Here is a 22,032-nt window from a genome sequence, read left to right on the forward strand (position 1 = left end):
GTGGCTGCCAGGGTGACCCTGGGAGACAGGGTGCTGCTTTTCCCATATATAAATTATATATGTACACACAGAGATGTTTTGTGTTTTAATTTAAGGGTCAATGTAGGATTAGCTGCTGAAATACTAGGATCAAAGAATGCAAAAAGTCTCCCAGACTATCTGCCTCCCAAAGACAAGAAGGAAACAAAATGCCATCTCCATAAGCTGAGTGATATGTAATAAACGAGGGCAGGTCACAGAGCCACATAAATGAAAGAGATGTTCATTTTAGTGAAAAAAAAACCTGGTCCTAGACTTAACTCAGCCCCAAAGAAGTTGAATCTCTGTAGGAAGTTTTTATAAACTCCCTAGACCTCCATTTTCCCATTTGTTAAATGAGAGGGTTGGACTGAATAGTATATAATTGATTTCCAATTCAGACATTCAGCAGTCCTGTCACTCAGTTAAACAGGTTGGCTTTAATTCTCTTCTGGGTAAATGAGAGGATGACATTGAACAACTTTTTTTTTTTTTTCTTTTGGATCTTCATTTTGTTGGGATGTGTTCGCGTGCCGCGCAGTCGTGCAGGGCAAATCGTACATTCGGTTGTTCGCAGGGCCGTTGCATGGTTGTGCATTCATCGCCTGGGTCGGTCCCTGGCGCCTTCATTGGTGCGCACACAAAGATAGCAGGAGTGGTGGTTGAAGTGGAAAAGAGCAATTGGGGTGGGGGAGAGCGCTGGGTACCTTTGTCTGTTTGTTTGTTTGTTTCCTTCCCGTATTTTTCTGCTCGTCCATCCATGGACTGGACGGGGGGGAGTGTGGTCCTTGTGGTTTTCCCGGTCCCGTTGTCACCCCTCATGGGCTGCATTTTTGTACGGTTGTCTTCGAGATTCGTGGGTTCTGGGTTGTAGTTTGATGGTTTCGGGTGTCCGCCGCCAGCTGCCCCGATTCTTTGGAGCCTGGAAAGGGTTGTCTGGATTGTGCGTGGGAGTGCCCACCAGAGTGACCTGAACAACTTTTTAAAGCTATATGGTAAATATATTATTACTTGTGTTACTTGGTTGGAATGTCACTTGAATTCATGTTAAAATAACCATCCTTTATTGTGCCCTTACTGTGTTAAGCCTGTTATACCTTATTACCTCATTGTAATATTTACTGTCCTGCATTTCACACATGAAGGCTCAGGAACATTAAAACAACTTACCCAAAGTTAAAAAAAAAAAAAAAAAAAAAAGTCATTGTCTGGTATGTCCTGGGTCTGATCCTCCTCATTGATGGGTTCTAATGCTTTAACATTCTCTTCTGCCTGAGCCATCACTTCCTGTTTCTTTGTGTGTTTTGCAATCTTTTGTTGAAAACTTGACATACTGATATTTTAATGTGTTACCCCTGGAATGTGGACGCTGCAGCATCTGTTTCTTAAGCTTGTATATAGCTAGTTGTATTACAAAGCTTTTCTTGAATGCCAGAAGCTAGCAAAGAAGGAGGAGGAGGAAGAGGGGGAGGAGGAGGAGGAGAGAAAGATAAATAGGAAACATGTTCCAGATCTTGAAGACTGATCTTTGCAGAGTGCTCTCCTTCAGGGCTTAGCCATACAATGAACTTGGAGAATACCTCTACCACCAAACTGTAGGGGCCTCCTTGATCCTTTCTGTACATGCATCTTGACTTGGGCATGCACATGTGACCCTGGGAATAGTTCTGAATGCCCCTGTTCCCTACAAAACAGTTTCCTTACCATCCTGGGCACTGCACTGTATGTCCTATACCCAGCAATTCCTTGCCTCAGGCAACTTGACTTAACTGCTGTCAAGTCATTCTGTAGGAGGTCTCAGGGAGCTGTCTTCTGCTCACAGGGCAAGTTCTGGGACAGTGAGTCCTTCAGGCCACCACCAAACTGGGCCAAAGTATACATGTTCACAGTATGTGCACAAGGGTTATTCTGCTCCCTCTGGAACTGGACATGAAGTCTGCACTGGGAGCAAGGACCAGCTCTGTGCTGTGCTGGTGAGGGGTTGATGTGGGCCCAGCCAGGGTGCCAGGAGATCCTACCACTTTTAAGTAATTTTTTCCTTGATTCAGCACTTGCCCTATTACTGCAGCCCTTTAACAATTTTCTGGAGCTTTGACAAAGATATTTCTGCCAGTTCTTGCTGGTTGTTCAAAGCCTCTGTGGAGGAACAGAGCTCTGAAGCATCTCACCCCACCATATGATCAGGGAAAGCTCTCATGATGTGTAGGATCTGATTTTAATGACATTTTCTAGGAAAGGGAAGTGACAAGATCTCAGAGTGAAGGGGGCAGAGATTTGTGTAGAGTGGCATTGCTTTAGGATAACTGCTAAGAGGAGTGGAAAAGGAATAGAACAAAAATAAGTGAAAAGATTGAGGCGTGATGGGCCCCAGGCTGATTGAATGTCCTTAGTAGCCCCAGTGTAAATAGTTATGCAGTGTTCTCCTTCTACTGCAATGCGGATGTGGAGATGGCATCCTGAAGGGGACTTACATAGGAGTCTCAAGGTTTGGGGATCCTGGAAAGAAAAAGAGTGAAGATAAGGAAACAGAACAGTTCAAGTGGTGGACGGGGAAGGAAATGCAACTTAAAAATTTAACAAGAGGAAATGGTGAGATCAAGAGATTAAGGGTCTTAATGAGTCAATGAAAGTAGGAATAAAGGGTGAGGAGCCCAGAAGAATGGGAGATTTTTGAGTAGACATAAAATTACTGAAGATTAAGATCTCAGAGCTGGGGTGAGTGAAGCATGGGTAGGATACTTATATGGAGTGGAGGTTATTAGAGTTGGAGTCAAGAAACCATAAATGTGACCCTGTTGAACACTGAATTCTCTAACATGATTACAGAGCAGGAATGGAGAAGACCTTGAGCCAGATGAAACTCCTCATTGAATGGGGAAAGTAGCTTGGAAGATAGTAGATGTCAAAGAAAGAAGAAAAAAGTGGTAGTGCTAGGTGGTGTGAGCATTAGAAAGAGAGAGGTTTGAACGGGGGTGACATGTGGAAGTGGCATGTCAGCAGGAAGATCTGTGCTGCCACTTGGCCACAGCAAGTGCGTTGGTGAAGAGAAGCAGCAGGCTCCACTTGGACTCTCAGGGAAACAGAGTTGGAGGACAGTTTAGACTTCAGACTGGGCAGGAAAAAAGGGGAGCTACTATTTATTAAGCACCTGCTGTATGCAAAACACTGATACAAATTGGTCTTCACAACACTTCCATAATCATTTCCACTTTAGAGATTAAGACATGGGTTTAGAAAGCCCTAGTAATGTGCTTGATATCAGATGAAAGCCCAAATGAAACCCCAGTTCTATGTGGTTCTAAAGCCTTTGCTATTTGCAAGAAATATGCAAATATGCAACATGCAGGAAGACGGAAGACTAGATAAGATGCAAATCCAGCTGCACAAAGTCCTAGGAATTTTACATAAAATAAAGTCATATTCTTTAAAAGGCCTGGCTAGTATGATAAGAAATAAAGGGATATCTCCAGGTATGAGAATCAAAGGAGAATCTGAGAAACAGTGACAAGCACTTGAGCCGATACTCTGGCTACTCTGGGATGGAGGGAGGCAGGATAAGGATTTCATTTACTTAGTTGTTCTGGATTTAACTTACATAAAGGGATAGGAGAAAGATTTTGGACTAAGCATGGCAGGAAGTCAGGAAAGTAAAAAGGTGGTTCTAAAATAATCTGCCTAATTAGACAGAGGAACCCTGGATGAAAAGGGAAGTCTCCCCTGAGAAGTTAAAACCATGTGCCTCACACAGGTCTGGGTCCAAACTTTCAAGAACAAGGTGTAGTCCAAGAACCATCAAGCCCCAAATTAAAATAAAAACTGATGCTAGGGTGGCGATACTGCTGGTATTAGGGTTGCCAGATTTAGCAAATAAAAATACAGGGTATGAATTTTTTTTGTGTAAGTTATATCCCAAATAGTGCATGGGACAAACTTAAACTGAAAATTTATTTGTTGTTTACCTGAAATTCAAATATAACTAGGTGTCCTGTGTTTTATCTGGAAACCCTGCTTGGTGTGCCGGACAGACATAAATGCAAATCCATTTTGAAAGGACAAAATAATGAGATTGTCACAGGGAGGGAAAAGTACTGCGAAGGAAGGGCTCAGAATAAAAAAAAAAAAAAATCACAACACATAAAGAAACAAACCATCATGAAGAAGAGTCAATAGAGACTTCATCAAAATTAAAAACTTTTGTGCATCAAAGGACATTATCAAGAAAGACATTCTACAGAATGGGAGAAAATAGTTGCAAATCATATATCTGATAAGAATTTAATATCCAGAATATATAAAGAACTCCTACAACTCAACAACAAAAAAGACAACCCAATTAAAACATAGGCAAAGAACTTGAACAAACATTTCTGCAAGGAAGATATACAAATGGCTAATAAGCACATGAAAAGAAGCTCAACATCATTAACTATCACTGAAATGTAAATCAAAACCCCAATGAGATACCACTTCATACCCACTAGGATGTTGTGCTGGTTTGTATGTATTATGACCCCTGAAAAGCCATGTTCTTTAATGCAATCTGGGGGAGGGGGGAGCAGATTTACTAGTCTATTGATTAGGGTGGAAACTTTTGATTGTTTCCATGGAGATGTGACTCACCCAACTGGATGATACTTTTGATTAGATTATTTCCATGGAGGTGTGGACCCTGCCCATTCAGGGTGGGTCTTGATTATTTCACTGGAGTATTTAAGAGAGAATCTAAGAACCAACACAGACCCAGACGCTTGCTGATGCTTGGAGGTGCTTGGAGATGCGGGCAAAAGGACATCTGGAGATGCTAAGCTAAGAGATGAAGCCCAGTGTTTGTCCTGGAGAATCTAAGAGAGGACTCTCAGACACTTAGAGAGAAAGCCACTGGAATCAGAAGCCGAAAACAACACAACTCGGGAGCAGAGGACCAGCAGACGCCAACCATGTGCCTTCCCAGCTAACAGAGGTGTTCTGGATGCCATCGGCCATTCTTCAGTGAAGGTATCCTCTTGTTGATGCCTTAGGACACTTTTCTGGCCATAGAACTGCAAATTTGTAGCCAAATAAAACCCCTTTATAAAAGTCAATCCATTTCTGGTATTTTGCACAACAGCAGCATTAGCAAACTGGAACAGATGTCTATTATCAGAAGAAAAAGGAAAATAACAATTGTTGGCAAGGATATGGAGAAATTAGAACCTTCAGGCATTGCTGGTGGGAATATAAAATGGTGCAGTCACTATGGAAAAGTCTGGCAGTTTCACAAAATGTTAAACATAGAATTACCATATCATCTCACAATTCCATAGGTATGTATCTCAAAGAATTGAAAACAGGGACTCAAACAGATACTTGTACACCAGTGTTTGTAGCAGCACTACTCACAATAGCCAAAAGGTGGAAACAACCCAAGTGTCCATTGATGGATATAAAGATAAACATAATGTGGTATAGCCACGCAATGGAATATTACTATGCCACAACAAGCAATGAAGTTCTGATACATGCTGCAACATGGAAGAACCTTGAAAACATTATGCTAAGTGAAATAAGTCAGAAATAAAAGGACAAATATTGTATGATTCCATTTATATGAAATATCTAGAATAAGCAAATTCATAGAAACAGAAAGGTTAGAGGTTACCAGGGGCTGGGGAGGGGGTATTGGGGAGTTGTTGCTTAATGGTACAGAGTTCCTGTTTTGAGGGATGACAAAGTCTCAGTGATGGACAATGATGATGGTAGCACAGAATTGTAAAGTTAATTTAATGCCACTGAATTGTACACTTAAAAATGGTTAAAATGGCAAATTTTGTTATACATGTTACCACAATTAAAAAAAGAGTCAATAGAAACAACAAACAGGACAGAACCTGAAGAACTTTTTTTTTTATTAAATTCAGTTTTATTGAAATACATTCACACACCATACAATCATCCATGATATACAATCCACTGTCCACAGTATGATAACATAGTTACTCGTTCATCACCACAATCTATCTCTGAACATTTTCCTTACATCAGAAAGAACCAGAACAAGAATAAAAAATAAAAGTGAAAAAAGAGCACCCAAATCATCCCCCCATCCCACCCCATTTGTCCTTTAGTTTTTATCCCCATTCCTCCACTCATCCATGCACTAGATAAAGGGGGTGTGATCCACAAAGTCTTCACAATCACACTGTCACCCCTTGTAATCTACATTATTATATAATTGTCTTCAGGAGTCCAGACTGCTGGGTTGGAGTTTGGTAGTTTCAGGTATTTACTTCTAGCTATTCCAATACATTAAAGCCTAAGAGGTGTTATCTATATAGTGCATAAGAATGTCCACCAGAGTGACCTCTCGACTCCATTTGGAATCTCTCAGCCACTGAAACTATTTCATCTCATTTTGCATCCTCCTTTTGGTCAAGAAGATACTCTCGGTCCCACGATGCCGGGTCCACATTCATCCCCAGGAGTCATACTCTACGTTGCCAGGGAGATTTACACCCCTGGGAGTCGGGTCCCACGTAGGGGGGAGGGCAGCGAGTTCACCTGTGGAGATGGCTCAGTTAAGAGAGAGAGAGGGCCACATCTGAGCAACAAAGAGGTACTCAGGGGGAGACTCTTAGGCACCATTACATACAAGTTTAGACTCTCCTTTGTGGTAATGAGCTTCATAAGGGCAAGCCCCATGCTCGAGGGCTCAGCACATCAAAACGCCAGTCCCAATGTTTGTGACAACATCAACACCAGTCCAGGTGAGGATGTCCAACACATCCGCACCTTCCCCCAGATCCTCGGGGCTGGGGAGGGGGAGGCTGTAAATATATTTTTTATCATCTGCCCAAATTACTCTAGGATGTGTCACTATTTCACTCCAGCCTATACTAACCTACCGTATCTCACTTCCTATTCAAAGTTCCATGCAATTGTGGTGTTTGAACAAATCAACTGTAGAGTTGTACCGTTTAGAAAATTTAGATCCTGTACCAAATAGATATCTATTCCCTTGGTCTCATATGAAAGTTGAAGTTTTAAAACACAATCAGTTTCAACCTTTACCCTTTGGCCTGGCTTGCCCTGGTCTTAACCAGACCTGCTTTGTTCATATCACTAATTGAAGTCTGGGCTCTTTTTCAGCTTTTTTTTTTTTTTTTTTTGACAGTGGCTGTATGCACTGATATTGACATTCATATCTGCCGAGCTCTAGCTCTGAGTTTCAGGTGTCTCAGAGATATGCATTGTTCCAGAGACCAATCAGGTTATATGCTAGGGGATCAGCATCCAGAACCTGAAGAACTTTTGACAGTTCATTCAACATATATTTGTTAAAAGTTGTCCTTGGTGCTGGGAATACGCAGGGAACAGACAAAAATCCCATCCATCTTGGAATATAGTCTTGTGGGAGAGACACAAAAAGCAGGAAAAATTTTAAAACATAGTAAGTGGTAAAAAGAAAATGTGATAAATGCTAAGGAGAAAAAGCAGAAAAGGGGTGGTAGAAAATGTGTTAGGGGAAGAGGTTGCAGTTTTTAGATGGGAGAGGAGGGAAGGCCTCAGGGAGGTTACATTTGAGCACAGACTTAAAGGAGAAGGTGAAAGAATGAGCCACACAGATGTCTGGGGTAAGAGAGAACAGCAAGCAGAAAGGTTTCACGCTGGGGTGTGCCTGGCAGGTTCTAGCAATAGGCAGGAGGCCCACAGGGCTGGAGTGGAGTGAGCAGGAGATGATGCCAGAGAGCTGGTGGCGTGGACGGTGGTACAGATCATGCAGACTTAGCTGCATGGTCCAACACTGTATTTCAGTAAATTTAAATTTATTCCTCAGTCACTCGAGCCACATTTCAAGTACTTGAAAGCCACATGTGGCTAGTGGTTACCAAATTGGACAGCTCAGAGAATATTTCCATCATAAAAGTTTATTGGACAGCACTGGCAGAGCCTTATAAGTCATTGTAAGGACTTAGGCTTTTATCTAAATAAGATAAAGACAGTAGGACAATCAGAAAAAAGAATATAAAATTATCTTTTAAATGATCAAAAGAAGGAATTAAAGCAAAAACAAACAAACAAATGAAAACCAACAGAGTGTGGGAAAAGGTAAATTTGAAAAATAATCAATAGGTCTTTAGGAGTTAAAAAAATTGAAATTAAAACCTCAGTGGCTAAATTAAACTGCAGATTAAATAGCAGAAGATGGAATTAGTGAAATGTAGCATAATGTATAATGTCATACGGTGCTTTGTATGAGACAGACACTGCTCTAAAAGCTTCATTTAATCTTCACAACAGCCATAGTTAGGTGGATGGTATCAATATTTTCCCCATTTAACAAGCAGGGAAACAGAGGCACAGAGAAGTCAAGGCTTCTCATTCAAGTATCTGGAGTCTGTGCACTCGACCACCATGCCATATTGCCTTCCAGTTATTATTACCCAGAATGCAGCACAGAAAGATAAAGAGATGGGAAATAAGAGAGATTGAGAGACACGGGGGTTAGAATGAGAAGCTTCAGTGAACATACAATAGGAATTCCAGGAGAGAATCAAGAAAACAGCAAAGAGGCAAGGAGGATTGGAAAAAACAATGGGTAAGAATTTTTCATAGTTCATAAAGATGAATCCTATGATTCAAAAGTCCAAGTCCCAAGCAGTATTATTACAAATGAATTCACAGCTGAACACATCATAGTCTAAATGCAGAACACCAAAAACAGAGCAAAATCTTAAAAGCCTCTGGGGAATTTATTATTGGAACAGGAAGAGGCTGGGAGAGAGATCCATCATGGGAGATGGAGAACTGCAGTGGGCTGTGAACACGGCAGGATGGGGGTGCTGGGTGGCTGGATGGGCTGTGCCCTGGGCAGGGACCACTAGCATGTTGGGATAAGTGATTGTTTGCTACCCTAGCTTCCCATTAGCAGGACTGAGTTCCTGGGGAGACTCAAGTCAATGCTGGGGTGAACATGGCTATCAGAACCTTAAATATTTGTTGCATGAAAGAATGCACAAGGAGAGTATTCAGGAATAGCAAGACCAGTCTGGCAGCAACCCCAGGACTGCTGGGATTAATTAGAGTGGACTTGATGTATTTAGGAAAGGCCCTGTAGAGACCTGTGGTGCCTATAACTGGGCAGCGTCAAACAGACACAGTAAGAACAAATCTCTCACATTCTTTCTAGATGTTTTCTAGGCTGATTATAAATATTAATGAATGTTTAAATAATAGTAATAAAACCCAGAGCGATGTTTCAGCAGCCTCTGTGGTCAGTGGGATCTTGCTTATCAGAGCAGATAGGTTTTGGACACAACTATAAAAAGTGGCAGAAAGCAAATTTTGCCTCACAATAGAGTCTGAGAACACAGAAGAAGCCAGACAATTAGCATTATCTCATTCCTGCCTTATCATATTTGCTAATGTTGCAAAACACCAAGAAAGTCAGACATAATATTTTTCTGCTCTTGTCCACCAGTCTAGATGTGGGTGTGTAGGGTTTATTGGACTTTCCCTGAGGAGGTGCCATTCCAAAACAAAGTCCTGTTCTCCCCCTTTTGTAGTTATTAGTATATGAAAATGTGATGATAAAGACAACTCCATTGTAAAGAAGGGCTGTAGATCCAAATCTACTCTTATGGGCTAATATTTTAATGTCGAAAAGCTATACACAGCCTACTGAGGGCCTGGATTAGAAGACATGCCTATTACAGAGCATTTTGTTAAAATTGTCTCAATTCTTATCATTTAAGCTTTGGAGAAAGGCACAGATACCCCATTTTTACACAGGAGGAAAGTGAGGCTCAGGGTTCTATACACCTCAAGATCTCTCAGCTATTTTGTGGGAGAACCAGGTCTTGAACCAAGACAGGTCTGACCCAGAGCCCATCCTCTTTCCACTGCACCGCCTACCTTAGAATGGAGGCTGAGCCCCGAGTGACTTCAAGAGCCCAGCAAAGAGGGTGCCAGTAATAAGAGCCAGGGACACTTTGATATGGTATATTTTACTATAATTAGTATACATGTAAACTATGTAAACTCCACAAAGTAAACAGTTTATCCTTTACAATAACAGGTCGTTCTAGCTGATCTTCCAGCACCCTCATTATTTGAGACATTTAGGCATTTCACAGAAAATAATAACCATACAAATAGGATTATAATACATTTTTAAGGGAAGGATATTTTGGTCCATATTTTCTATTTAAAAAACATACACACATACACTTTTCTCTTTGGCAAAAGAGGTTAACACTCCCCACCTTCCATCCCAGTTAACCCACAAAGCAAGCTCAGATAAAAACCACTGAATTTGAGATACAGCTGAGGTCTGGGTTAATCTAGAATTACAGACCACATACCCAAGGGTGGAAATTGTTTCTTACAAAGTCAGTTCAGTTCCCAATTGTCCCAGTTGAAAAGCACCATTTAGATTTGGCCTCTGTCACTTTGCAAGGGCACATTTCAAACAACTATTTTTTTTTTTTCAGGGTACAATGGAAGTCACTCAAATGTGCTATTTCTGAAGAAAGCCATGAAAAGTAGGCTTCAGACCTCAGCAATATTTTTAATCTGAGCTACAAAAACGCCTGACTCGGTAATCCAGGCTGTAATTGCTGTGCCATCTTCATTTCAATTTGCTGGGAGAGCAGTTTGGGTTGCTGTAAGTCACAGCTCTGTGGGTGCCTGACTGGCTACCTCATGTCCCCACTGGAAGTGGAGTCTAAGGAAGCTGGAAGCTGCCGAGGTGAGTTAAAAAAAAAAAAAAATCTACAAACATAATTGCTAAAACAACCACCCTGGTGTGCTTTTTCATGCTTCAAGTAATTTCATTTCTTCCAGGAGAAGAATGTTAAAAATGCTTTCAGTTCTAGTTAACAAAAGGAAACAAGCCACAGTAACAAGATAACGTTTAAACAGACCTGCTGCAAACAGTATCAGATAATATATACTTTGTAAGTGGATGTATCTACTACATATGTTTTTGCAACAGCTGCATTTTCCCACTTAACCTCTGTGCAGCACTAACATCTGATAAAGCAAACTTAAGTTACTTTAATTTTGTTAAATATGACTCTGAACAGATTGCACATTTTACATCAAAGCAGCTCAATATCACAGTGAGAGAAATGAAAAATCCCGTAAGAAATTTTTCATTTTTCTAACCCAACAAAAACCAACAGACTAGTGCCCTAAGTGAGGGTCAGAACAAAATCAGCTGCACAGTTTTGTAAACAGTATGAGAGGTTGTCTCTAGGACTCCACCGCGGATCCTATCACATCACACACACACGCACGCCCGCACACACACAACGTGAACAGCAGTCTCCCTTCGCCAAGTGACACGACAGCCGGACGCTCAGTACCGCAGCAGGTTTCTCTCACACTGAGTTCACAGGAGAGCGGTCACGGCCGTGTGGCTCATGGGCCTGATGCAGTCCCTAGGGGCTGAGTAGCCGTCGTTCGCCACCGCCTGCGAGTCGGAATCTCGGCGCTCCGCGGTGGAGACGCTGTTGGCCTTGGGCTCGTCGTAGGGGCTCTGGGGCATCTGGTAGCCCCCGCTTCGGGGGCCCGCTGAGCCCGGCGGAGGGGAGCCCCCTGCAGAGAGGGAATGCTGGTGCGCGGGCGCGGGCACGCGGTAGCCGCTCCGCGCCGCCGAGAAGGTGTGCGCCCTCCGCAGGTGGCGCCCCACGATGGGCGTGGCGTACTCCGGCTCCGGGCAGGTCAAGGGCAGCGCGTACTGCGGCCGAGCCGCCCGCTGCGGGCAGTCGTAGTGGGCGCCGGCCTCCGCCCTCACCCCCGCCCCGGCGGCGTCCGTGTCCAGCGGCCGGAAGGTGGAGCCTTTCCTCGTCACTGTCCCGGTGCCAATCATGAGAGGCTGCTGGTAATCTAAACCAAATGAGCAGATGGCACTGTTTAGGGTAAAGGGGAACCAACTCTCCACCAAGGTGTCTAATGGGTACCAGGCACCAGGAGGAAGACCCAGCTGCAAACGTCCCCGATGTGACACATAAGGACTTCTACACCCAAAATATCTGCTTTGGGAAGGGTCAAGGGTCACAGGGACCTGGAGAGGGGAGAGGTTATGGTTAGCCTAGGCGGACAGGGAAAAATACATCATGGAAGAAGTGGCACTTAACCTGGATTGCGAAATATCAAATTCTGGAGGTGGAAGTAATAGTGTGAGGAAAGGGAGGAAAGAACAACCGTGAAAATACTAAGATGTGGCCAGAGTACAAGGGAAATGGCGTCGTTTCTTTAAAGGGATATGAAAACCAAAGCAGTAGCTTGGGGTCCGATGAGGATGGTGATCATGATAATAAGAATGCTAACATTTTCTGAGCCCTTATTCTGTGCCAGGTACTATTTTAAGATATTAAGACATGAATTAATTTAATCCTTAAAAAAATCTTATGAGGTAGGGAATATTACTCCATTTTACACATGGCGAAACTGAAGCAGAGAGATGTTAAGCAACTTTCCCAAGAGTGCACAGCTGGCAGGCAGTGGAGCCAGGATTCAAACACAAGTCTCCAGCGTGCTGTTAACCACATGCTAGGTCGTGGGAAGTGATGAGTGCCTTGCTGGGAAGTTTGGTTTAATTCTGTGGAAACCTACAGAGGATTGTAACTAAGAGACTGGCACAGTTAGAGGTAATGCTGGAGGGAGGCAGAACGAATAAGGACATTTCAGAAAGCAAGAAGTAAAAAGCAAAGGGAAATGAAACACAGAGGCCACAAACTAGGGAGTGGCACAGTCTTGGAAAGTCCACACTTTGAGGACAGGAATCAGAGGAATTTATTACTAATGGCATGTGGGGCATGAGCAAAGGGGGAGCCAAGGACCCTTCCAGGGGTTAAGCCTCCGATGACTAGGATGCATAGCTGGCAAGCCACTTAGGAAAGGACCATGGGATCATATGAGGTGAGAGTAGGGATAATGAGTTCGACTTTTGACACTTGCAGGCTGCTGAGAATGCCAGCTGGGGGCTGGAGTGGGGAATCTGGGAGCAAGAGCAGAGGGACAAACATCTGAGGAAGGGCTCTGGGGAAACCCTGGGAGTGGGTGAGATGGCTCAGGGGACAGACTGCTTATGATGGGGGTGAGAGCAGGATCTCGGGGTTCTGCACACATCAGAGCTGGAGGAGGACATTCAGTGAGAAGGAGAGGCTGTATGGAAGCTGAAGGTGAATGAAAGGAAGAGGACAGAAAAGAAGTTCTCCCCTCCCTTCATGTCATCCCCCAAGGTAGAACTGGAATTATTGGGTAACTCAGTAAACTCAGCTGACTGATGTCTGGCAAAGGGATATTTAATCTGCTTCCAACAGCCCGGAACAAGCAGATGGGTTTTGACTGAAGAAAAGATACTCTTTCCTCTGAAGTGGCTCAGGCAACCTTTACACCATACTTCTCAGACTTGGCTGTTTACACTCATCACTTGGAGACTTCAGGTTCAACAGGCCTGGGGCACAGCCTGCAAGTCCACATTGCTATCAAGTTCCCCCGTGATGCCAATTCTGCAGGTCCTCGGTCTGCTCCTGGAGGAGCGAGAAGCTACAGCAGAGCCTCTCAGAGTGTGGTCCACAGACCCCTACAGACCTGTTTAGGACAGGTCTGCAAAGAGATACGTACAGAAACTGAGAAAGTATTTAGAAATGTATAGCACTTTGACAGTTTAATTTTATTCCACTGGATCTAACAATTAAAAAAAAATTGAGCTTTGCATTCTGTATGTCTTTTTAAAAATTTCATATTTTTGGTAATTCATATTGTATTTTACAAAAGTATCAGTCCATTATGGATTGGAAATAAAAATACAAAAAGCAGATTCTTCCCACAGAGAGTTTGGAAGTTTTCTCTGGACAGTGGCCTTTCCACCAATGGATGCTCTCTGTCTCCTATCTCCCCTTCAAGGGCAGGAGCTATATTTATATTTCTAGTTCATCTTTTCCAGTGCCTTAATCAAAACCTTGAGAACAAAGGGCTTCCAGGTTCTAGTAGTACTCAGGAACGTCACTTTGATATAAAAACTGGGCTGAAATGGGCGTTAGAGGAACATCTCAGTGTCAGTTTGTAATCGTGCAGCTTGCAGAAGGAACACTTCTTAGTCTGCTGCTGATGAACAAAAGGTCTATAGTCCTATTTCTCTCCTGGCCTCCCAGGCCCACGAGCAGCCCCTGTCACCTAACAGCACTATCTGTCATGGAGGCTTGCAAGCTTACCTGCCATATCACTTGTGATGAGGTCCAACTTTTGTGCCATCTCCTTCTCATTATCATAGCTGATGGTAAATTCAGCTGACTGATGTCTGGCAAAGGGATATTTAATCTGCTTCCACCAGCCTGGAATGAAGATAACATGAAAAGAACTGATATAACTGATATAACAAAAGAACTGGTATGTAATACACACTCCGTGAGGAACATGGAGCCACCCCTGGAAGGCTGGCTGTGATAAAAGCATGGTCATGGCTCTTCATGTGTGTGTGCTGAAAGCAGCAAGCTGAGGTCATTAAGAACAATGACTAGCAACATCCCCACCATGCTTTCCACTGTGCCTTTAGAATGTATTTGTAGGCCCCAATTCATCCTATGTTGGGCCATTTGGATGTGGTTTCCTATAATCTGCACTAACCTGGCACTCAGGACCCACAGGGAGCAGCCTGGCTGCCTCCAAGACCCTTGGGCATCCTGTGTCATAAGGCTTCTCTGATGCCTCGATAGGTACAGTGCTTTCCCCACTTTCCCAGAATGGAAAAGACAGGGGAAGCCCGGCATTGCTGAGTGCTGGACTTCACAGATGGAGCTTTTTAACTTCCGCTGGATGACAGTGTGCTGGCCCAAACTCTAGTGGACCAAAAAAGTGAATGTTGGTAAATGATGGGGGTGATGATGAACAAAAGTAAACAGGCCAGCAGAACTATAAATTAAAATAGAGTGAAGAGATAAGGGGATAATAAATTCCTTCCTTCTGTATTTGCTAACTCCAAGGCCCTAAATCTTACTGTTTTTTTAAAACCAAGTAAGTGTGGACCATGAGCCTAATTGTGCTTTCGATAAGCAGATCCTGTCACTCACCTAGCGAAAGAATAAAACTGTAGGTGGGAGTTTCAACCAACCTGTTTTCTGAGCCTCAGCTGATCCATACAGATTGCCTTTTTTCTTCCTCCTAGCAAGACAAAAAGTCCTACTGAATATTTATGTCACTTTACCTGTTTCTCTCCATCGTTAACATGGGGATCATAACAGTACTCAACTCATAGGGTTGTTTCGTGGATTAAATGAGATAACAGCTGTCATGTGCTTATAACAGCACATAAAATGTAGAATTATATATAAATATAGCTCACTTATAAATAAAGGTCACAATATTTTCACTAGAACAATATGTGTTAATTTTGCTTGACTTTTATATATTCTTGAAAGCAATATCTTATTTTCTCACTAGCTGCTCATGCAGTCAATAAAATCTCTGATTATTTTAGAAACTCATTAGGCCCAATTCTTCAGATGGAAAAGCACAAAGATTAAAAAAAGACAGCTGACGCAGTTCCTCATGACCATGTACTCTCATTTCATCGCTATTTACCACACCCCAGTCCGAAACTGAACACAAACATTAAGCTAAGACAATTGCTTTAACTCATGAATATCTATGTGAAGCTTAAAAATCAGATCTTTTGTGCCCTCTCACTTTTGGTTGGAAAACTATGCTTCATACTATTTGCACTAATATCCACATTTATAAATTCCAAAGTATTTTAGAATAGAAAAAGAAATGTGAATGCAATTAATGCCACTGAGGTGTTCACTTAAAAATGGTTAAAATGGCAAAATGATTTTATATATATTTTCCCACAATAAAATTTAAAAAAATAAATAAAAATAAAAAGAGAAAACTTCAGAATGCTTTCCATTTTCTGCATGAGCTAACACCAACATTTGTTAGAATAAACATGAAGTCTTGGATTCTGGAAGAGACCTAGAGCTTGTCTGGGTAACCTCTTTATTTAATACATGAGAAAACCAGGGGACCCAAGCCCAGGCCTCCGGAACCCCATTCCAGTACTCTTCCCACTCTAGTGGTGGGAGAACAGCACACACTTCAAGAGGAATATGTCAGTTCCAGAATAGGTCTCTAACAATGCTTATCAGTTAAGTCTGTATCAAAGGCTTCTCAGTGATCAGAAATGTTTATAAAATAATACTTGAGAATTTCTGCCTCTACCCAGACTGTTCTTAAACCATAACTTAACATTTTATCTCAGAAAAAGTAATGCTGCTTTTCTACACGAGTATCTGAAGAGTAAACTTTCTGGTTTTATGGCATTGTTAGAGAAGAAATTTAGAAACGTAAAGTCACGTACATTCTAAAGGCTGCAAAGATTCCCATTCCAGCAACCAGCAGGACAACGAAGAGCACAGAAGGAATAGCAACAGTTGTCAAGTTTACTCCTAAAAAGGGGAGAAAGTCACCACATTACAACTAAATGAACTGTACCCAGGCTTCAATATGGAAAACTGATCATTGACTTGAAGGGGCTAGAACTGATTAATGGGAAAAATGAATGCATACTTGACATTTAATGATAATCTGAAAGCAAAAGGAGAGGATTCAAAGCTTAGAAAAATAAAATCTCTTTTTTTTCCCCTTTTTTTCCCCAAAGGCAGTTTCCAATGTTCCTCAGGGATTAATATTACTATGAACTTGTTGCCTGGCCCACATTGGACTCCAGAGAGAAGTGTTAAACTAGCCCACCCTGCCAGAAGCTATGTGGACAGGGAAACGACTAAAACACACTGTGGAGCTCTCAGCTTGGCCCAGGTGATGGTGGCGGGTTTGGACCTGTATGGTAACAGAGGCCCAGGCCACCCTGGGTGTCTTGTGAGCAGTTTTGGAACGGTGGACTAAAAGGAAATGCAGCCTGCTGACCTCAAACTGCATTTCCACCAAGCTGCACATTTTCTGGTAACTCTGCTTTTAAAAGGAGGGGGTCACTTTAACAGCCACTGAAGCAGGCTCCAAGTTTGTAGAAACCATGCAAACTAAAAAGGAAATGTTTGTTCTTCACCCTTCTTTATGTGTGATCCTGGGAAGAAAATAAAGGGAGGTGCAGGAGTGGAAATGTAGTTCAATGAAGGGGAGGATACAGAACTTAGATGTGAACAAAAATTTATGTAAATAATGGCAGCATTATTTACAAGAGTGAAAATTTGGGAAAAATCTGATAGCCAACAATAGGGGAATGAGTGACTAAATGATGGTACATCCATATAATAAAATACTACAAAGCTATTATTATGTTTTTCAACTTTTTAATAACATTGGAAAATGCATATAATATGGCATTAAGTGAAAAAATATGCTACAGAATATATGGTATGAATATATGGTACACTTCCATTTTTGTTTTAAAGTTATAAATATAAGATAGTTGACTGCATACAGTGGGATATGAATAGTGATCATCAATGGATACTGTTATGGGTGATTTTTATTTTCTTCTTTTCTAATCTTCCCAATTTTATAAAATTAATATGCCAATTATTTTTACATCCTGAAAAAATATATACTTTTAATGTTCATTACTTGAACAGATTATAAATTTACATGTTCCATGTCCAAAAAGTGTTAAAAGATATGGAATGGAATGTCTCCCTTCTATCTCTGTTCCTCTCCCCACAGGACACCAAATTCGTTCTTGATGTTCTTCCAGAGATATATTTTATGAATAGAAAGCAAAAATGTGTATTTATATAATTTTTCCCTTTTTTATACAAATGGTAGCATCATAGATTGTTCTACCCCATGCATTTTTTTTAAATGTCATTATATCTCAGAGAGCTCTCCATATTATTAACAATAATAATATTCCTATTATTTTTTATGGCTGCAGGGTATACCATTGCATGGATATGCTATTATTTTATTTTTCCATAAAATATTTACCTAGTGTTTGAAGGACACATAAGTTGGTTCTCAAACTTTTTCTAGTTACAATGTTGCTATGAATAGTTGGGGATATACATCAATTTACATATGTGCAAGTAACTCTAGACAGCCTGCCTCCACACATGTATATGACAGCAAAGTACATTCTGTTGAAGCTACTGTTACCCTGGGTGGGGCGCCAGTTATGCGTCTTTTTAAGCCACAAAACAGTAACAGCTCTACCTGTGGGCATTTCTTCCGAGGGGATGCGCTTTGTGATTGTCTCATCTTCTCTCTCATTTGAAATACCAGTAGTTTGACTTGTTTTGCGCCACACAAATGAGTCATTACCTGAGAGGGAAGAGATGTTGGAAAACCACATGAATGACAACAGTCTGTGAAAGGAGATGAGTGGAATCAGATAACTCATGGACTCACCCTGAGCCCTAGCTTGTGTAATTTGGCAGCCAAAGAGCTCCACTTTCAAGGCTATCCGCTGATGCCAGGTCTGGGGGACGACCCGCACATATCTGGCCACAATGGGGGGGATGAAATTGTTCCGCACTGGGTCCCGAAAGTTAGAGTTGCCCTGAAACACCTGTAGAAAGAAGTTCATTTGACCCAAAAAATGTTATTTTTAGGTCCTTATCAACCCATTCATACTTGGTGTGCTGAATCTATTATGTACCCCAGAAAAGCCTATGTTCTTTAATCCAAACTTGTGGGGGCAGATCTTTTGATTAGGTTGCTCCATGGAGATGTGACCCCACCCATTCAAGATGGGTCTTAAACCCCTTGCTGGAGTCCTCTATGAGAGGATAAAAGACAGAGACATTTCGAAGGGAGCTCAGAGATGCTTAGAAAAAGACACCCTGGGAACAGCAAGAAGGGCCCACAAGAGAAGCTGAGACAGGAGCCCAGAGACATTTTGGAGAAAGCCACGGAAAGCACAAGCCAAACCCGGGAGAGAAGGATCAGCAGAGCCAGCCATGTGCCTTCCCATGTGACAGAAGAAACCCAGATACCATCGGCCTTTCTTCAGAGAAGGTATCATCCTGTTGATGCCTTAATTAGGACATTTTCATGGCCTTACAACTGTAAATTTGTGAACTAATAAACCCCTATTGTCAAAGACAATCCATTTCTGGTATACTGCATTTCCAGCAGCTTTAGCAAACAGGAACAGATTTTGGTACCAGCAAAGTAGGGTGCTGCGAATTGCAAATACCAAAAATGCTGGAATGGCTTTATAAATGGATAAGGGGAAGATTCTGGAAGAATTTTGAAATGCTTGATAGAAAAGGCCTAGATTGCTTTGAAGAGATTGTTGGATGCTAAAAGTACTTCCAATGAGGCCTTAGACAGAAATGATGAAGGTGTCATTGCCAACTGGAAGAAAGGTGATCTTTGTTTTAAAGTGGCAGAGAATTTGGCAAAATTGAATCCTGATGTCAGATAGAAGACAGAATTTGAAAACAATGAGCTGGGACACTTGGCTGAAGAGATTTCCAAATTAAATGTGGAAAGTGCGGCCTGGCTTATCCTTGCAGCTTATAGTAAAATGTGATAGGAAAGAGATAAATTGAGAACTGAACTCTTGGGTATAAAGAAACCAGACATTGATGGTCTGGAAAATTCTGAGCTTCCAGAAAGTAAGACCCCAAAGGCTAGTGTCCCACGTGAGGATTTAACCAAATGTGGAACCAGTCAACCATGTCAAGACAAGCCAGGCTTGAAGATGGAGTTACTCCGGAAGGATTTGTGGAAGATCCTTATTGTCTGATGGTTTTGACCCCTGTATACTGCATGCCAAGCCAACAAATTTTCTGTGAGATCTGTATGAACTGAACATCTGCCAGTCTGGACTAAAAGGGACAGAAAAGGAACCAGTTGAAGGAAAAATGACTTCAAAGGCAGAACCATGGAAGCCAAGGTCTGGGGCTAAGACACCTCAGGCCAGGAGAGAAGACCCACCCATGCACATGGAGAGGGTGAGTTTGCCCTCGAGGCACAGGGTGGCCTTCTGCCTTGATGTTCAGGAAGAGTAATGGTGTCCCCAAGCCCCAGAGAAGGTCGAGCACATTCCCCAGGGATTGGGGAGAACCTGGCCACTACCCCACTGTTTGCAGAAGGGAGAGCCTTTGCCCCAGAGAGGCAGAGTCCAGGTGGCACCCTAATGCTTGAGGAGGGCAGGGCCGAGAACAAGGTATCCTCCCCAGTGCTTGGATACGTCGGAGCAATCAACCCAGCATTTGGGAAGAACAGGACTGCTGCGTAAGCTCTTGGAAAGGCTGGGACTGCCACTCTCTCAAGCCCCGAGGTTAAAACATCACTCTATAAATGACTCTCAGACTTTGAAATCTAATGGAGTTTGCCCTTCAGGTTTCCGGAATATCTGGGTCCTGTGACCCATTTTCCTTCCAGTTTCTCCTTATGGCAATGGCAATGTTCATCCTATGAATGTCCCTCCTTTGTATATTGGAAACAGATAACTTGTTCTAAGTTTCACAGGTCCACAGCCAGAGGGGAATTTTGCCTTAGGACAAACCATGCCTGTAACTGATTTTGATATGACTTTGTACTTAATATTGTACTGAAATGATTTAAGGATTTTATGATAATAAATGTATTTTGCATATGGAAAGAACAAGTCTTTTTAGGGTCCCAGAGGGTGCAGTGTGCTGGTGTGAATCTACTATGTACCCCAGAAAAGCCTATGTTCTTGTAATACAATCTTGTGGGGACAGACCTATTGTAGGTAGGATGTGTTGATTAGTTTTTTTGCATGGAGATGTGACCCTACCCATTCAAGGTAGGTCTTAATTAGTTTACTGGAGTCCTTAAGAGAGCTCAGGAAGAGAGAGAGAGATTTCAGAGCCAACAAAGACCCAGACACTTGGAGAAGCTAAGAGAGACGTTTTGGGGAGAAGCTAAGATATATAATCCAGAGTCTGTCCCCAGGAGAAGCAAGAAGGACCCACAAGAGAAGCTGAGATAGAAGCCCAGAGACATTTTGGAGAAAGCCATGGAAACCAGAAGCTAAACCTGGGAGAGAAGGATCAGCTCTGCTGATGCCTTCCCATGTGACAGAGGAACCCTGGATGCCACTGGCCTTTCTTCAGAGAAGGTATTGTCCTGTTGATGCCTTAATTTGGACATTTTCATGGCCTTACAACTGTAAACTTGTGAACTAATAAATCCCATTGTAAATGCTAATTGCCAAGAGATGGAAACAGCCCAAGTGTCCAGCAATGGACGAGTGGGTAAACAAACTGTGATATATACACATGATGGAATATCATGCAGCTGTAAGACAGAACAAAGTCATGGAACATAATAACGTGGAGGAACCTTGAGCACATTATGTTGAGCAAAGTTAGCCAGAAAGAAAAGGACAAATATTGTATGGTCTCACTAATATGAACTAACATTAATGAGCAAACTTTGAGAGTTAAAAGCTGAGAACACAGGTTATCAGGAGATACAAAGAGGGTAGAGATTGGGCATTTGATGCTGAAGGAGTATAGAATCTTAAACAGGATGGATTGTACAGATCCAGAAATGGATAGCACAGTACTGTGTGATGGTAGCACAATATTGTAAGCACACTGAACAAAGCTGTCTGTGAGTAAAGTTGAAAGAGGAGGGTTAGGGGCAAGTATGACACCAGAAGGAAAGATAGATGATAAAGACTGGGATTGCATAACTTAGTGAAACTTTCCTTATGCCGTTTTGGTTGTTGTTTTTCATTGTTGTTGTTGTTGTTTTTTTTTTTTTTTTTTTTGCAAAAGTTCTGTATTCCTTTTTTTTAATACTAGGTTAGTAGAGGCTTAACCGTAACGGAAATGCTGGAAGTCAGGAGGGGGAAGGGAAGTGATATCTCCCAAAATTAACTTTCACTTTTTAAAGATTATTGTACATGTGATTTTTTTTTCCCTGTTCATACATTTGTGCCGCCCATGTACTCTTGGCACATTTCAATAAAATTGGAAAAAAAAAGTGACATTGACCAAAGAGTGGTCACTATGGTGACCAAATGTACAAATATAAAAACGTTTTTACATGTGGGAGAACAAATTGGGAAAAAATATAATCAAAGCCAAA

The 22,032-nt window shown here is 42.0% G+C and overlaps 1 protein-coding gene across 2 annotated transcripts in view; it reads right to left on the reverse strand.

Moving 5' to 3' along the window:
* Positions 1–9,985: 9,985 nt before the first annotated feature.
* Positions 9,986–22,032, reverse strand: part of DCBLD1 (discoidin, CUB and LCCL domain containing 1) — an 83,609-nt gene continuing 71,562 nt past the window's right edge. Inside the window, exons 10-15 of one of the 2 annotated variants that reach the window (XM_037844359.1) lie at positions 18,367–18,526; positions 18,172–18,279; positions 16,364–16,451; positions 15,116–15,165; positions 14,220–14,339; positions 9,986–11,886 (exon numbers count right to left, since the gene is read on the reverse strand). In XM_037844359.1, coding sequence (XP_037700287.1) covers positions 11,390–11,886; positions 14,220–14,339; positions 15,116–15,165; positions 16,364–16,451; positions 18,172–18,279; positions 18,367–18,526 — 1,023 coding nt within the window. In that variant the 3' untranslated portion in view covers positions 9,986–11,389. Of the gene's footprint in view, positions 11,887–13,245; positions 13,612–14,219; positions 14,340–15,115; positions 15,166–16,363; positions 16,452–18,171; positions 18,280–18,366; positions 18,527–22,032 lie in introns of those variants that run through there. The other variant, XM_037844360.1, reaches the window with a different exon arrangement.

The sequence above is a fragment of the Choloepus didactylus genome, chromosome 7 (genome assembly GCF_015220235.1).
Source record: "Choloepus didactylus isolate mChoDid1 chromosome 7, mChoDid1.pri, whole genome shotgun sequence".
NCBI lineage: Eukaryota > Metazoa > Chordata > Mammalia > Pilosa > Megalonychidae > Choloepus > Choloepus didactylus.